The following is a 19195-nucleotide window of genomic DNA, read 5'->3' as shown; positions in this document are numbered from 1 at the left end:
GAATGCCGTCAGTGCCAGATGTCGCCGGTGGTAACGACATCTGGTGTTGGGAAAGGTAACTATGTTGGAGAGGATGGTATGAGGGGTAACTATGTTGGAGATGATGGTGGGAGAGGTATCTATGTTGGGCAAAGGTAACTATGTCATAAAGAACGGTAGGAGGTAACTATGTTGGAGAGGATGGTAGGAGGTAACTATGTTGAAGAGGATGGTAGGAGGATTATTTATCTTCTGGAGGATAGTGGGAGATAAATGTGCCTTCGAAGATAGCAGAAGGCATTGGCACTTTGATATTTATTGCATTCAATTCTTAAACGCCAAAGGAATAATTAAATATTTTTGCAACGGTATATGTGCATAACTGTTCATTTCACTAATTTTAGAGCAGCATTTTCTAAAGTTTATAATGTATATCAAATATATTTTCTTAGGAAATTAAGTATGAATGTATATGCATTTTATCTGTAAGCTTATCACTAATGTACTCATACAGGAAATCTGTCTTCCCATTTGGTGGCTACACTGAAAGAGAAGAGGAGGAAGGGGGAGTTGCAGATGAAGAAGAAAAGTGCAAGAAGAACACAGCTGCCATCAATATCCTGTGATATTTTTTTTTTCTAAATTACATGAATTGCATGGGGGGGGATTACACTTAGGTCACTCCTGAGTTGTACACGACGGTGGGAGGGTTAGCCATCTCGTACGGAATAGTGAAAGGGTCAAGTATGTTGTGGTGGATGGTGGGAGAGTTAACTATGTTGTATAGGATGGTGAAAGGGTTAGCTATGTTGAATATGTTGGTGGGAGGGTTGACTATGTTGTACAGGATGGTGGGAGGGTTGACTATGTTGTACTGGATGGTGTGAGACTTGATTGTATTATCCAGGATGGTGGAAGGGTTGACTATATTGCACAGGAAGGTGGGAGGGTTGACTATGTTGTCCAGGATGGTGGATGGATTGACTACGTTGTCCAGGATGATGGAAGGTTTGACTATATTGCAGAGGATGGTGGGAGGGTTAACTATGTTGTCTAGGATGGCGAGAGGGTTGACTTATGTTGCAGAGGATGGTGGGAGGGTTGACCACATTGTACAGGATGGTGGGAGGGTTAACTTAGCTGTACAAGAAAGTAGGAGGGTTGACTGTGTTGTAGAATATGGTGGAGGACTTAACTATGTTGCAGAGGATGGTGGGAGGGTTGCCTATGTTGTACAAGTTGTTGGGGGGTTGACTATGTTGTAGAGGATGGTGGGAGGGTTATCTGTGTTGTGCAAGTTAGTGGGAGGGTTGACTATCTTGTACAGAATGCATCATCTGAAACTGATGGCTGTAATCACTTAGTACTGTACCTGTTTCATGATATTCCAGATTCATCAAATTGCTAAATATCATGGTGTTTTGTATATTCCATTAACTTTCTTCCTTTTATTTTTGGGTGCTTGTTGTATTCATTTGTATTTTTTTTATTAAAAAAAAAAATTCTATGGGCTAATGTATATGAAAATGATATTTGTTGTCCCTGTGTTTTATGAATTCTAATAATGTAAATGAATGAAGTATATCTATACTTTGTTTCTTTTCCTTAAATATACAATAATTGAATACTCTTAGTGTTGACAAAATTCAACCGAATGATACAAAACAAAATTTTTCATACTTGTCAATTTCCCAGCGCCTGGAGTAGATGAAGAAGGATTGCATTTGCCTACTTCCATTCTCAAACTCCGCATACCACATCACACCAACTTTATCCCATGTATATCATACACCTTCCTGCATGTTCAGCCACAAACTACTTAATATATTTTTCACTCCATCCTTTCATCTATAGTGTGGTCTACCCCATCTTTTTTCCTCCAGTTCTGACATATATTGTCTCTGTCAACCTCTCCTTAAGTCCAAACCATTTCAGCAACACTCTCCTTACTACCTCAACTTTCTACCCTTTCATTACTTACTTGATCAAACCATCTTACATCACATACTGTACTCATTTAATTTCTAACACCTCTACACATCTATAGACCATGCCTTGCATACATACACCATCATTGAAACTAATATATCTTTAAGCATACCCATTTTTCCTTCCCAGAAAATGACCTTTTTGCACATTCCTTGATGCTCCAAAAACTTTTAACCCCAACTCACCCACCCTATGATTCACTTCCACTTCCATGGCTTCATTCACTGCCATGTCCACTCCCAGGCATCTGGAACATTTCATTTCTTCCAGATATTCTCCATTCAGTGTCATACCCAATTAACCTGTCCCTTTGCCCTGCTAAACCTAATAACCTTGCTTTTACTTGCATTCTCTCAACTTTCTCCTTACACACACTCTCCCTAAATCAACTACTGCAATTTCTCACTTGAATCTGCCACCAATGCTAAGTCATCAACTGACAAATGACTCGCTTCCCAAACTCCTTTACCCTCTACATACTGAATACTTGCCTCTTCTCCAGGATCCTTGTATTTACCTCCCTCACCAGTCCATTCATAAAGAAAACAAATGTCCATGATAACGTCACACACCCCTGATGCAGGCATATTGCTAACTCACTTCTCTTATTCAAATACATCTTACATTCTCTGATAAAAACTCATTGCTCCTAGTATCTTTCCTCTCACACCAAACATTCATTAGACCTACCACATGGAATCCTTACAAAAATCTATATACATATAAATATAAGCAGTGTGTTTCTAATAGATGATGTGAATATGATTTGTTTCATTCATACCTATAGATTCCAAACTCATCTTTTTGCTAATGACAATTAAATGGCTCTAATGAATGTTTGGTATAAATTCAACATAAACACAATCTATTTCTTTTTAAGAAGTGGCAAAATGCATGGGGAAAGTACATGAAAACAGGGAAGGAGAAGGGGGCCATACATCTTGTTTGTTTAGGACCAAGCCTGTGTCTTAGTTGAACCTCAATTAATGCAATTAAGTACTTTTTACCACAAATATACAATTATTCCCCATTTTCATTATCATATCAATTGTAATGTTTTAACTTATCTTGTAATCATGAAATTAAGAAAAGTTAGCTTAAAAGAAATTTATATTTATTCATTCATTTATTATACTTGATCATCATTTCCCATGTCAATGAGGTAGTGCCAAGAAACAGACAAAGAATGGGCCACCCATTCATATGCACATACTTATGTTAAGATGAGAAAAGTATTATTATTGTCATCATTATCATACTTAATTGCTGTCTCCTGGGTTACTGAGGTAATGCAAGGAAACAGACTTAGAATGGCCCCACCCACCCACTCACATACATATGTATATACAAAAATGCCCACACACACATATACATACCTACACATTTCAATGTATACATACATATACATACACAGACATATACATATATATTTTTTTTTTTTTTTTTTTTTTTTTTTTTTTTTTTATATACTTTGTCGCTGTCTCCCGCGTTTGCGAGGTAGCGCAAGGAAACAGACGAAAGAAATGGCCCAACCCCCCCCATACACATGTACATACGTCCACACACGCAAATATACATACCTACACAGCTTTCCATGGTTTACCCCAGACGCTTCACATGCCTTGATTCAATCCACTGACAGCACGTCAACCCCTGTATACCACATCGCTCCAATTCACTCTATTCCTTGCCCTCCTTTCACCCTCCTGCATGTTCAGGCCCCGATCACACAAAATCTTTTTCACTCCATCTTTCCACCTCCAATTTGGTCTCCCTCTTCTCCTCGTTCCCTCCACCTCCGACACATATATCCTCTTGGTCAATCTTTCCTCACTCATTCTCTCCATGTGCCCAAACCATTTCAAAACACCCTCTTCTGCTCTCTCAACCACGCTCTTTTTATTTCCACACATCTCTCTTACCCTTACGTTACTTACTCGATCAAACCACCTCACACCACACATTGTCCTCAAACATCTCATTTCCAGCACATCCATCCTCCTGCACACAACTCTATCCATAGCCCACGCCTCGCAACCATACAACATTGTTGGAACCACTATTCCTTCAAACATACCCATTTTTGCTTTCCGAGATAATGTTCTCGACTTCCACACATTTTTCAAGGCTCCCAAAATTTTCGCCCCCTCCCCCACCCTATGATCCACTTCCGCTTCCATGGTTCCATCCGCTGACAGATCCACTCCCAGATATCTAAAACACTTCACTTCCTCCAGTTTTTCTCCATTCAAACTCACCTCCCAATTGACTTGACCCTCACCCCTACTGTACCTAATAACCTTGCTCTTATTCACATTTACTCTTGACTTTCTTCTTCCACACACTTTACCAAACTCAGTCACCAGCTTCTGCAGTTTCTCACATGAATCAGCCACCAGCGCTGTATCATCAGCGAACAACAACTGACTCACTTCCCAAGCTCTCTCATCCCCAACAGACTTCATACTTGCCCCTCTTTCCAGGACTCTTGCATTTACCTCCCTAACAACCCCATCCATAAACAAATTAAACAACCATGGAGACATCACACACCCCTGCCGCAAACCTACATTCACTGAGAACCAATCACTTTCCTCTCTTCCTACACGTACACATGCCTTACATCCTCGATAAAAACTTTTCACTGCTTCTAACAACTTGCCTCCCACAGGAGACCTGTGTGGGGAAGTACCAGGAGAGACTGTGTACAGAATGGAAAAAGGTGAGAACAATGGAAGTAAGGGGAGTGGGGGAGGAATGGGATGTATTTAGGGAATCAGTGATGGATTGCGCAAAAGATGCTTGTGGCATGAGAAGAGTGGGAGGTGGGCTGTTTAGAAAGGGTAGTGAGTGGTGGGATGAAGAAGTAAGAGTATTAGTGAAAGAGAAGAGAGAGGCATTTGGACGATTTTTGCAGGGAAAAAATGCAATTGAGTGGGAGAAGTATAAAAGAAAGAGACAGGAGGTCAAGAGAAAGGTGCAAGAGGTGAAAAAAAGGGCAAATGAGAGTTGGGGTGAGAGACTATCAGTAAATTTTAGGGAGAATAAAAAGATGTTCTGGAAGGAGGTAAATAGGGTGCGTAAGACAAGGGAGCAAATGGGAACTTCAGTGAAGGGCGTAAATGGGGAGGTGATAACAAGTAGCGGTGATGTGAGAAGGAGATGGAATGAGTATTTTGAAGGTTTGTTGAATGTGTCTGATGACAGAGTGGCAGATATAGGGTGTTTTGGTCGAGGTGGTGTGCAAAGTGAGAGGGTTAGGGAAAATGATTTGGTAAACAGAGAAGAGGTAGTAAAAGCTTTGCGGAAGATGAAAGCCGGCAAGGCAGCAGGTTTGGATGGTATTGCAGTGGAATTTATTAAAAAGGGGGGTGACTGTATTGTTGACTGGTTGGTAAGGTTATTTAATGTATGTATGACTCATGGTGAGGTGCCTGAGGATTGGCGGAATGCGTGCATAGTGCCATTGTACAAAGGCAAAGGGGATAAGAGTGAGTGCTCAAATTACAGAGGTATAAGTTTGTTGAGTATTCCTGGTAAATTATATGGGAGGGTATTGATTGAGAGGGTGAAGGCATGTACAGAGCATCAGATTGGGGAAGAGCAGTGCGGTTTCAGAAGTGGTAGAGGATGTGTGGATCAGGTGTTTGCTTTGAAGAATGTATGTGAGAAATACTTAGAAAAGCAAATGGATTTGTATGTAGCATTTATGGATCTGGAGAAGGCATATGATAGAGTTGATAGAGATGCTCTGTGGAAGGTATTAAGAATATACATATATACACGTACATATTCATACTTGCTGCCTTCATCCATTCCTGTCACCACTCCGCCACACATCTCTCTTACCCTTTCATTACTTACTTGATCAAACCACCTCATTGAATACAAGGGAAAGTATGTATATCTTTCAAAACTATAAGCCAAATACCATAATATGCCTAAAAACAAATCTCGTATAGTAAGGGTTAGCTCAAAGCATGGCACAGTTAATCAGGTCTAAAACTCAAGTTTTTTGTTTTTTGTGTGTCTATATAGTATGTACCTTTCTGTCTTTCGTACACAGTCTTTGGCTTATATTGTAAAAGATGAAATTCCATGCTTCTATGAATCATTTGGAATAACAACATATTCTCAATTGCTTACTTAAATTTTATTCTGCAGACCTATACATTTATTTATATATATATATATATATATTTACATTACACATTCCATAAACTCTGCCTCTAAAAGCTGTGTGTGCCAACACAATACCGATTTACAATTCCAATACTTAATTATAATTAGGTAGGCTGAGCACTCCTTAAAGAAGTTAATGTAAATGTTTGGATCCCCTACACAAAAGTGTGATTAAAATTTTAAAGCTTTGCTAACAATTAAGACTGTTACAATGCCTAACCAACATCAGTCATCTGGTTACCTTTTGCAAAATAGTCAAGATATCACCTAAACATAAACATCACAGTATTTTTTTCTTATTTTCAACTCATTTGCTCTAATGTTTACCTTTAGGTGTCTAACTTTATGCACCTTCCTTCAAATCCCACCATCAAATAATAAACCAGTAATCAAAACAACAAATCTATGATAGAGCATACAATCAATGTTTACCACTAGTTTTCCCCAAATTAACCTTCAGGTGTCTACTTTTGTATCACTTCCTTCAGCTATCAACCTCAAATTATTCAGCACTTTCAAAATATTCTCAGATTTATGTTTATAATACTAAACATACCTGAGGTCCAGACTATCCTTGAGCCCAGATACATGAAGGCAAGTAGTTTTTGTTACAGCCAACCCTAACTTACAAACGGGCTACCTGTATCTGCTGGCCTAGCAAAAGATCAATCTAAGCTGTCATATCTGGTATGCACACTAAGCCCTTGGTCACCCAGGTGAGAATGGATAATTAAAGAAAAAATCTATAATGTGAAGCATTATGTCCACACCTAAAAATATCCCCTTTCATAGTGCTTCCATTTCCTACAGAGAAGCTTTCACTTGTTTTCCCACTTTTACGCTGACACCTGATCTGAAAGACTTTCCTTGATTTATCTAAAACATCCAATATTAAAGTGGGTAAAAAAAAAAAAAAAAAAAAAATTCAACACGTGTGATACTCCTAAAAAATCATAAATTTCATTTGCCTGAGTTTATTAGGAACCTTGACCTTTCAATCTGTTCAAATAAATTTAAAAATCCCACATTTCAAATAAACATTTCATGTTGAGATTCCACTGAACATTTTCTTAAAAAGATACATTTCAGAACAAAACATGGTTATCAATACAAGACTGGGTGTATGCTTTTAAAGTTAAAACAAAAATATTAATTACACCACTGTTAAATAAAAATGTCTTGGCTAATGAGGCGAATTAAAATCTTTTATAATTCTATCAGCCTGACTGACAATGCTTGAAAATTCAATTTTCATTGTCTTGCTTTTTATTTATGACTTAAAAAAATAATCCTTTCCCACACACATTTGAAGGCCACCTAAAATGACAGATACTTGAAGACTGGATGAAGTCTTGCAATTCTTTGAGCCAGGTGAAATAAAGTTTCATTGTATACAGCCTGAAGCTTAGCAAAAAAAGTTCATCTTTCAAGTGTTTCACTGTTCCCTCTTCATCTTTTCCTTAGAAGACTGCTTGATACGATAATCACTCAAAGCAGCTTTGATTGCATCCTCTGCAAGCACTGTAAATATGGAAAGAAAAACTTTCAACACACATTTAAGTAATGTGTATTACTTAATACTGAAAGAAAAAGTATTCTGGAGTAACACTGCTAGAGAAAAAATACATACTTGGAAATTTAGTCACATTGGTAGGCCTAACACAAAATGCTCACAGCAAAGGTATCCTTAACAAATAAGATTAATATTCTCAGCAGCCATGTGCAAAGCAAAATTATCTAATTTTGGTTTGTGTGGTAATGATTTCAACTACATGTCAAGTATTCTTTTAAATGTTTCTGTAGTTCTTCAGTGCATGTTTCTTATTCCTCCTGAAAGTATGATGAATATTCATTCTAGCTTCCTGGTTGCACTGTCATATATTTCAGTCTAACTTACTTTCAGTATGTTCATTGGTATTCTTGAAGATTTAATAACTTTATCCACCTTGAATGAAACTTTCAGGTTTAACATTTTCTTTGATGCCTTAAATATGGTGCCATCAACAGATTATCACATATCTTTCTCATATTTCTTCAAAGCTATATAGCTGTAGTTCTTTCAGCCTTTCATGGTAGTTCAAGTGTTCCATCCCTTTAATTTTGCCCAGGAAGTGCTTTTGAATTCACTCTGATCTATTTCTACTCAATTCACTAGTGAAAACACAATACAGAATTCAAATTTGCTACTTGTACATACATTGAATACTCTCACTGACAGATTTCCTTCTCTTTCATGAAAGTTCTTAGATTCACACCACTAATAATTTGACAGTGTTATCTTCTCAATGTGCCTTCTTAAATTTTGTTTCTCATTCATAACAACACCCAAATCTTTTACATTTCTTGCCCTTTCTATCACCTTCTCTGTTGGGCCTTTAATATGGTACCATTCCCACATTAGCAAGGTAGCGCTAGAGCAAAAGAAAAAACCGCCATATCCACTTACATACATTCTCTAGCCATCATGTGTAATGCACTAAATTCCACCAGATTCACTTTTCTCATTGTAAATTGTGTCCAAGTTTTTCCCACCTCCTGATAAATTTCTGATGCAATCTTTTTGCATACTCCATTGTTATCAGAAAAGCTGTCAATGTATGATACCATTATCATGTCTGCTTCACTGCCAGTGTCTGACATCATTATCATATATACTTCACTGATAATACCTGATATCATTACATCTCCTTCACTGTCAATGCATGATATTATTATGTATACTTCACTATCAATACCTGATATCATTATTATACCTATTTCACTGCCAATGGCCTGATGATATCATCATACCTACTTCATTGTGGTTTCAGTGCATTATACATGACAGCTAAAGACCGAGTGTGAACGAATGGCCTTTGTTGTCCTTTCCTAGCACTATCTCACGCACGTGAGGGGGGAGGGGGGTGTCATTTCACGTGTGGCGGGGTGGCGAAGGGAATGAATAAAGGCAGCAAATATGAAGGGGGCCAGGTGAGGGTATTCCCTCAAAGGCCCAGTCCTCTGTTCTTAACGCTACCTCGCTATCGCGGGAAATGGCGAATAGTATGAAAAAAAAAGAAAAAAAAAAGTATATATGTGTATACGTTGAAATGTATAGGTATGTATACGTGCATGTATATACATGTGTATGTGGGTGGGTTGGGCCATTCTTTGTCTGTTTCCTTGCGCTACCTCGCTAACATGGGAGACAGTGACAAAGTATAATAAATAAAAATAATAAATACTTCACTGTCAGTGTCTGATATCATATCTACTTCACTGTCAATATCTAATAATATATCTACTTCACTGTCAATGTCTGGTATCAATTATATCTACTTTGCTGTGAATGTCTAATATCATTATCTGATATCATTATTATATCTTCTTCGTTATCAATGTCTGATATTATCATATCTACTTCACTGTCAATGTCTAATATTGTTATCATAAAGAGTCTTGAGACTAAAACTATTTCTTGTGGTACCCCACATAGGTCATCTACCTCCTCACACACCATTCTGTTTGATACCACCTTCAACTTTCTGTCAGACACACTGTAATCCATCTTCCTACCTTACCTTTAATGTTTAATTCTTGTTTAATTCTTTCTCTTGCAAAATTCTGTAGCAGTCAAAAACCTAATCCATGTCAGTAAACCCTGATGTTTTCCCTTGCTACTTTCTCTTGGATATTTTTGTAGGTTACTTCATCAAATGTTTATCAAGAAAAAAGTGCATGCTTCTTCCTTGAATCAAAACTTTTATATATAATGTAATATACTAAAAAATTGGTTCTGCATACTTTTCCCAGGCACAAGTCCATTGCAGCCTTCTTTCATGAAGCTGTTCTTGATTTTTTGGCTTACTATGTCCTTTTAACACCCTTTCAAAGACTTTCATTACATGCAAAATCCACATAACTTATCTGCTTGGACCCTCCTTTGTGTACTAATGCTACATATGCCAATTCTTGAAGTTTTTTTCAAACACATTTGCTATTTCCCAAATTAGCAAGGTAGTGCCAAGAGCAGATGACTAAGCCTCAGAGGGAAAAATTCTTCCTTGGCTGGCCTCCTGCTTTGTTCCTTCTCTTAAAAAAGTATAACAGAGCAGAAGGATATCCAGCCTTCAACTCCCACCCATTTCAGTCACCTTCTATGACACACAGGGAAATTTGTGGGCAGTATTCTTTCTCCTATATCATCAGGGATAAATTCATGAATGTTTCAAGTTTTGCTTTCATCCAGACTTTGCCCCACTAATAATATCAGAGGTTTTTCTATTACTGATTTTATCTTTCTGAGGAATTTAGCTGGGATTTCATATGGTCTTGGGAGATGAATTTTCTCTTCAGCTGATCAATGGCTCTAATTATATCACACTCTAATAATTCAGTATATATGAATGTACTTTCATTATACAGTGAAAAGATTTTAGTTCGGCATGGTCAGGACCAAACAAGTACCAAACTATCAATTTTTCTAAAGCAGAGATACTGAACATTTCCCAAGGATTCTGGAAATGGAAGTTAATTCTATTCATAAAATCCAGTCATCTAATTCACAGTACTCATATATTACAGCAGCTTCTTGTTTTACATACTCAATGTGTTCTTGAAAACTTATCGAGAGTGAAATCACTTGAAGTGAATTTAACAAGGACTAAAATGTATAAAATATTTCCTCAAACATGCTGTTTTGTGTTACTTATATACATTAAAGGTTAATATGATACAGCAAAATAAAGAGCTTTACTGATATTGATGGGGGCATTTTCCACTATCAAATCACTTTATCATATTACTGTCATCTACTATTGTATTACATATCACTTTAACACATCCACAACTACTGCACTAAATGGTATGTGCTTTTAACACATTTTATTAGGGCTATGATACAATTATGAAGAAAAACTTCAATACTTAGAAGAAATGCTCATCCTCGAATACACGTGTTATATGATGCTAAAAAAAATTTCAGTATAATATCTTTGTAATATCACCTCCAGCAGTAGATCCTTAGTCCAGCAGATGCTGAATACTGTAATAAAACATTTACTGAGCATTCTAGATTGCACACATTACTTGTTTCATCACATAAGATAATATAAAAAAATACTTACTAGAACAGTGAAGCTTGACAGGTGGCAACTTCAGCTCCTTTGCAATGTCAACATTCTTTATCTTCAAAGCTTCATCCAGCTAGAATAGATGGATAAATTAATCAATAACAACACTAGCTATCACTATAACAGTTTCACTGATAACAGATACAGTTACTGAATAATCTTTCCCCTACAGACCTTGTATTCTTGTGTTACAAGAGTAATGCTGCATCAGTCCTTCCACAGGTCTGCAAACATCCAAACCTGCATTTTTCTCAATGCATTTCTATGTGCACTAAATAATTACCGATCTCTCCTTCAGAACTGTGTCTCTGTCTCAAGCTTCCTTTGTTAGGAGATAAATCAGCAACAGAAACTTCAAACTGCCACTAACAAACTGATGGACTGGGCTCAAAGTTGGTAAATGAACATTAACACTCACAAGTGAAAACTTTTACATACTGGCTGTTAAAACACGAAGGCAAGCTACTGAATGAATTTCACTGAGTTACAAATAACAAATGAGGAAAAAGACTTGGGCATAATAATTCATGGTGACAAAGCAAAGTAAGCAGTGCAAAAGGTAAACAATCATTGGTAGGGCTTTTGAATTTATGTTTAGGGAAATTACCTTCACTCTCTACTCTCTACAATTCATTGGTGTGTTCCCATTTTGAATATCTAGTTCAGTTCAGTCATTCTACTTTGGGAAAAAAAAAAATGGAGAGAGCACAGTGTTCCCCTACCATGATGATTCCTGGACTAAGAAACAAATCCAATGAAAGCTGACTAAATGACTTCACTCAGCTTGGAAAAGAAGAGGTTAAAAGGTGATTTAATACAGGTATTCAGGGATAAAAAAGGCTTTAATATCCATGATCTAACAAAACTGATTAAGGCTTGATTCATATGATTTCACTTATAGTATTGGAGGCAAACTCATAGGCCATTGTTTTACCGAAAAGAAGTGAAGTTCTTTTTCTTCAATAAAGAATCATATACCAATCAGAGTATATGAAAGTAGTACAATAAATAGTTTAACAATAGACTTAATATTTAGCTTCAAGTCCATGGACAACATTATTTGTGTCTCAGCTTAGGTGTTTTGAATTCACAGTGAACTTACTGTTGTTGACTTCTTGAGTACTGCTGAAATTAGACTAAGTTCAAACAGCAATCTAGGTGTGAAAACAAGGTCAACATACTGAACATCTTAACAAGAAAATATTGGGGACTGAAGGGAAGGAATGCTGATTGAAGGAGATTATCAAGGGGCCTGGAAACAAATGTTATGTTGGGATATGACTGCAAACCCACTCAGCTTCAAGCACATTCTTGAAAATGGTGCTCATGCATAGGGAAAATGATTGTAAGTATTCAGCAAAATTTAAAGTAAATTAGTCATCTAACCAGCCAAACGCTTTTAAATCCATCACAGCACATTTAAAAACTGTTGGGATGGTGGGTACTGAAAATTTGGTACGTTGCCATTATTTCTAAACCTAACACACACCCAGCGACCTACTGCATCAACCTCTGTTTTCTCTTTCCTTTACTGTGTTTACAGGTAGAGTCTTCTTATCAAACAATGTTAAATCATGAAAAGAGTAATGCAGAAAAAATAATCATCAAAGCTTTCCTGGCCACAGTAAAGTTATGGGAAGTTGGTGCACCTGCTTATATCCTAACTTCTCAATGAAAATACATTCATAAACCAGTAAATAAATCACTGCAGACATTAGCAAACCACTTATACAGCTTAATTCTCAAATGCACAATGTGCATAACTCAGAAATACCTTTCTGAAGAAAACCCCTTATAATGGATCTTAATCTAACAGATAAAAAAAATTCATTTCATAAAGTATATTCAGCGTCCACAAAAAGCCTTGTCCACCCCCACATATTTTAGAAGGCAGGACATCTCTATTCTATAGTGCCACTTCATTAGGGGAATTTCACCTCCGGGCACTGTAATTCTTCCACCTGTGCCTCAAAATTGTTGGCTTTTACTTTTCTACAAAGAAGAAAGCAGGAAATTCCTCGACTCACTGGCACTCAGAAAACACGATCAGGTAGCTGCCTCCAGCAACACCTCATCAGTGCTTCCTCATTCATATCATCAGGATCCTATGGAACCAAAACATGGAACAAAATACTTCAGAAACCTTGCCCATCCCATGCCCAGACATCTGCTGAAGCAATCAAGGCCAAGGAAGAGATGACAGTGATAAAATGTAACTTTGACATTGCTTTTGAAAATGTACAGGAAGGCAAAAAAGTTTTTTCTGCAGACACTGCCCAAGTCAATTAACAAACAAATTGAAATAAAATCTATCAAACAAAGAAGAAAAAACAAAAAATATATCTATCAACATCTTTGTTCGCAAACTCAAACCCAGTTGTGTACAGCCAGCCATAATTCAGAATTAGTTTCTCTCACTTTAGCTATCTACGTTGTATGTTTAGAGATCATTCTAAACCCATTATATCTTGAAAACAGCCAGGAAGTGAGAGTATAGGTACAGTACCCAAGGTGCCTAGGAAAGTGATTAATATAGACTTAAAGATGAAAGTGATATGCAGATTTGAGACAGGTAATCATCAGGCAATTGGTCTACCATCAAAATGATACTTCATAGCAATGAGGGGATAAAGAGAACTAGCCAATCCACATTTCCTTAGTTCCAATGAAGTTTTCCCACAAAAAAAATAAACCACTGAAGACAAAGGCAAGCAGGTCAGGAAGGTGTAAGCACACATTCAAAGTGCTGAGGAAGTGAAGAGCACTGCAACCTCTGACATGCCTGTGAATGTTATTTAATCTAATTTCATATGGTATTCATATTAACAATGCCTTTGTTTTATCTATGAAACACCAAATTAAGATCTGCAGATCTATTTTTGTTAAAGTTAGCCATTCTACAGCACTTACTTTTGTAAAAATTGACAGTCAGGAATGCATTTCCATATACACCTTGTTATAACAACCCCTTTTAACGAATTCCTTAAAAATGCATCTTGACCGTAATAGGAATTCTATATGTATGTGCACACATATATTATCGTGATCATTATGTTACTACTTATTCAATATGCGTGTTGAATTGTGGAAATGAGCTACATGCTAATTAGGATGGCAGGTGAAATGTGGTATTTACACAGGCCTCAGGAAAACATGGACCAATTGTGGCTAGAATATATAAGAAAAAAAAAATTATGTATATCACCTTAGGGTTTGTATGTACACTAATACCAATTAAAAGGCTAAATTAACAAATTACCCATTGTTCATTAACATCCCCACACCTTTGACTGTCAACTACTTTTATCATTTTATCAGTGTGGTGTCACACCCTTCAATCCATTCCAGTTAAATATCCCAACATTCCTTAACCTTTTCACATACACCCTTCCTTAAGGGTGTTTATGACTTACACCCACTTGTATGCATCCATTACTTTCCCACCATCAACACAAATCTGTACTGCTTGTTGAAGGCAGGTGATCATATTGCTCTTATTCATGTCCTCATTTGCAGAAATCAATTTGCAAAACTGGGGTTCCCAACTACATCTCTGTTGGCTAGAAAGAATGGTAGGATCTCCAGCTTCCTAGGATAAGCCTAATACCTCAAACCCACAACTCACCGTCTTGCCCTTGACCCATTCTGTTGCTAGGGATGACGAGGCAATGGCTGAACCACAGCCAAATGTCTTGAACTTTGCATCAACAATCTTGCCATCACTGTCTACCTTAACTTGGAGTTTCATGACATCACCACAGGCTGGGGCTCCTACCAAGCCTGTTCCAACTGTTTTGTCATTCTTATCAAGAGATCCAACATTGCGTGGGTTTTCATAATGGTCTATCACCTGGAATTTATGAGAGCAGTATTTGTTAGATTCATAGAATTTTATTACCTACAAATGCACCCAACTGCATATAACAGGTAACCTTTCAAGAGAATTTTTACTAAAGCATATTTTGCTTAACAAAATTAGAAAGTTTTACAGTATATAATGCACACAACATCAAGCACTATCTTAAATGTCACAATGTGTAATCAAAATCATAATTTACCACATACAATCATTGCAAACTAAAATCTCCTGTAGAAGTGGAGGATGATTCAATCTCTCTGGGGACTTTAAGTGAAAAGTGATTAAATTAACTAAGTAGTCAAATTCTGTGATATAACTACCTTGTTAAACAATAAAGCTGAAGTGCATATAACTGATGACCCTAAGGAATGGTCAAAATACTCATTACAAATTCAGAAGTGAGAGTGCTCAAATACTGGTGTTAAGTGTGTGTGTCCAATCCAAATAGTTTTCAACATTTTCAATACTATGGGCCAGCATAGGGAGGGATAATAATACAATGACTGAAGACATGGTTCATACAGACAACATACAGAAATTTAAAGTTGCTTGATATGGACTGTTCAAGAGTTGGGGCCCTGTGAGCATAAAACTCCCTCTCCATACAGTATCTATCATCTATATCTCTGATGCCTGTTCCCACCGGGAACTTCCATCAAGGGGTGGCCATGGCAAAAGTGTCTCTACTTGTGCCTGTCCTTACACACCTCACTTGCACACACCATTCCTCGCATTCTTCCACTATTTCTCTCCCTCAAGTACTCCTCCAACCTATTTGCCCATGTCACAGGTGGTCTTCCACTCACATCAACCCCTCTACTTCTATCATACACTCTCCTTGTAAACTCCCAGTCTCGCACTCTTTCCACATGCCCATACCACCTTAAAGTATTATGTTTCACCCATTCTACCACCCTACAATTCACTCCCCTTGCATTCCCTGCCATAACACATCTCTCATACACCCTTTCATTTCTTTCTTCATCTAGTCTATCTATCTTGCTATCATAACTACCCTACGACCTATTATTAAGGTGTCCTGGTGTTGCCAAGGACCTCTTTCTAAGAGGCTCAGGCAGCAGGGAAATTTAGGCTCCTTTGAAGTGAGTTCTTTGATGAAACCCTATTCACAATAATGCAGCACTGCCAAAGGTGACTTTCTACTCGGCCAAGCTGAGTTCAGTAAGATCTCCCTATAAGTATATTTAGGTAACAACAGTATCATCTTAAATAAAGTGGCTGAACATGTTCTGGGAGCAGCTCAAATTCAATCAAATGATTCATCTAGGGTTAAAGTGCAGCAAAACAAACAAGGCAGACATGATTTACTTGCCCTCTCCCACATTCCTAACTAATCAATTATCAAACCATGATTAAGAAATCACAAAACATGTCCAAATCTATCACTGTCTCCACTCACCCAAACTTGTATGTCTTCTTCTTTAACATCAGTAACAAAAACAGTGGCCCTGGGCTTTTAGTAGCATGTATAAATAGTATCACATAATTTTGTATTTCTTGTTTTACATTAACCCTTTAACTAACCGCTTATCAAAACCTAACAGAATACTACCAGGATGCCGATTTTTGAAGAGTCCATAAGAAAAAAATGGGTATACATAACCACAACACTGACATAATGTTAGAATAATGACACTTGCATAGTTGACTTCCAACAGAACTCAACTGGTATATCACTAATATACTAGCCTGATGAATTTTCTGAAATTAGGATAAGCAATACTTATACCTGTACACCCTAGAGCTCAGGGATAAGAGGGATCTTCACAAGATCATCGCAATATACTAAGAACTTTGGGTTACATGTACTGTAAGTTACCTGACTAGGTACCTAAAGAACTTAGTGAAAATCCAACTAATAAGTGAAAAAGCATTTCAAAAATTCTGTTGACATTTTACAAAAGTTTCACCTATGTCTACATTAGATAAGGCCCATAATTGTCCTTAACATTCATCAACCTCACCATTATCACCTCATGTAATATCGACGATGGAAAAGCAAGGAATTATACCACAGTCCATAAATTTCATTATCGTAACACTATGCTACCACAACAACCCAATCAACATCCTATGCTGGTTTTGATGTATTGGTATAACTAGAGAGTAGCTGGATATGGGGATGAAATGCTACCCCTGTCTCGAAAATATTCGCCATACAGGACTGTGTGCAAAACCAGCAAATCCAGTCCAATGTTCACCCTAACCTGAAGGCGAGGGTGAGTTTCAAGGGTAGCCTAGGGGTGAACACTGGCCTGGTCTGCTTTTACACACTAGTGTGGCGGCGACTCGTCCTCTGAGGTGCCGGGAGCACTTCGGATCCTACTGAATGACTGATGGAAAAAAAATAGATGATTACAGATATTTCCATGAATTTCTGACTGCATCAACTTCTGTACATAATTCAATGAATACTGTGGTGCAAGGAAGGCAAGTGATCACCATAGAACTACCAGCCGGTAACAATGAATGCACAGTTCATATGGTTCATAAATGACAAGTGATGTTGAAGGGTGTCAACCACCCGTCACCATACTCTTACTAGGAAAACCTGGACTGCCGTTCAAAGGTCAGCTCGAGGTCCCCCCTCTATGGCTGGTGTATGACCAACAACCTCATTAATCCACCAACCAATATTTACCTTTTCGTGGTATTCAGCCGAGACAGTGATTCGAATAGTCTTGTTAGCCAGGTAAGGTAAAGATCGTGACATTATACGATTCAGTGCCATGGTAGATGTCACTGGCAAGTCACGACGCAATTGTAGGTGCAGAGTGTGCAACTTGTCGCTGCTTAAGCCTGACGTAACTACCTGGCTGGCTGGCTGGGAGCAAGTGCCTCTCCCTCCGCCCAGAAATCAGGACATGGCATCGCATTACGTCACGGTTGTATTAATGATTTTTTTCTATTATACAAACATTATCATTATTATCATGATCATGTGCTTAATCTTTCACTTATGTGTTATATAAACTACATCGTTTCAAAAGTATTAGTACATCACATGGGTGGGATGATGATGCAGCATTTCTAAATTAACTTAGTAATGCACATTGCATGTACCGTACAGAAAAATTGCTTCATGATGAACATCACGAACAAAATGAAATGATTTGGGCATTGAAAAAATATTCAAAAATAATATGTGACGTTCATTGATTAAGCATACAGACCAGACCCATTACTGCGGTCAAACTATGGCTTGACCTCTGACAATCAAGGTCAAGTTATCACATCCAAATACGACTTTGATAATGAGAGAATTGGTACCCTCTATTGTGAATTTAGCACTAAATTACTATTGCTATTTTAGAGTTACGACGCATTCAAGTCGGTATCACGAAAATGTAACACTTGGCAACCAAAAAGCAAATTGTATGTTACTATATAAATGTAATTTATATAGTAATTGTCCGTAGCCAATTACATTGAGTTCCTGCAAGAGACCTCCTTTGCTACCATTACTGCAAATTTAATGTCATTTCACGGTAGAATTTTCCTTTTCTGACATACTTAAAATGGACAGCTTAACAATAAAATGTCACATGTAGAACTTGGTGCATCGTATGTACTTATCATATTAATATCCCACATTGTCATCCACATATCATACAGAATTCGTACACTAAACGTCTAGAGTTTCCATTAATATAGTAAATCTTATCAAATCCTAATGGATTTTCCAGTCGTGACGTCACCAAGTGGGACAATGAAAGATCTAGAATACTCTAATCTGGATTTTAGGGTCATTCATTTCCACATCCCGTAATTTTACAGAGTTAACTCCAAACCTGCTCATAAGACCAAGAATCTTTTAGTTTGGCAATTTGATCATGATGATTTGGTTTGAGTTCCCCACCAACTAAAAAGCCCTAACTATGGATGTTGCTTCTAGCAATATCAGTATTATGAGGCATATTTTACCCAAAATTCATCAGAAAATCCTAAGGGCTGCGTTTACAGAAAATATACATATTTTTTTTATGGAAAACTATAAGGTTCTCTCTCAGCCCAAGTAACATAATCCATAAATGGTTCCAAACCCCATTGATTA

The 19195-nt window shown here is 37.4% G+C and overlaps 1 protein-coding gene across 1 annotated transcript; it reads right to left on the bottom strand.

Annotated features, from left to right (window-relative positions):
* Positions 1-6106: 6106 nt before the first annotated feature.
* IscU (Iron-sulfur cluster assembly enzyme) lies at positions 6107-17988 on the bottom strand. The gene is made up of 4 exons (XM_071673936.1): positions 17783-17988; positions 14887-15111; positions 11256-11334; positions 6107-7671 (listed from the first exon to the last, which is right to left on the bottom strand). Exons 1-4 carry the CDS (start codon positions 17870-17872, stop codon positions 7586-7588), a joined length of 480 nt encoding a protein of 159 aa, XP_071530037.1. The 5' UTR covers positions 17873-17988; the 3' UTR covers positions 6107-7585.
* Between the last annotated feature and the right edge of the window lie 1207 nt (positions 17989-19195).

The sequence above is a fragment of the Panulirus ornatus genome, chromosome 19 (genome assembly GCF_036320965.1).
Source record: "Panulirus ornatus isolate Po-2019 chromosome 19, ASM3632096v1, whole genome shotgun sequence".
NCBI classification, from domain to species: Eukaryota; Metazoa; Arthropoda; class Malacostraca; order Decapoda; family Palinuridae; genus Panulirus; species Panulirus ornatus.
This window is presented reverse-complemented; position numbering and strand designations above follow the sequence as displayed.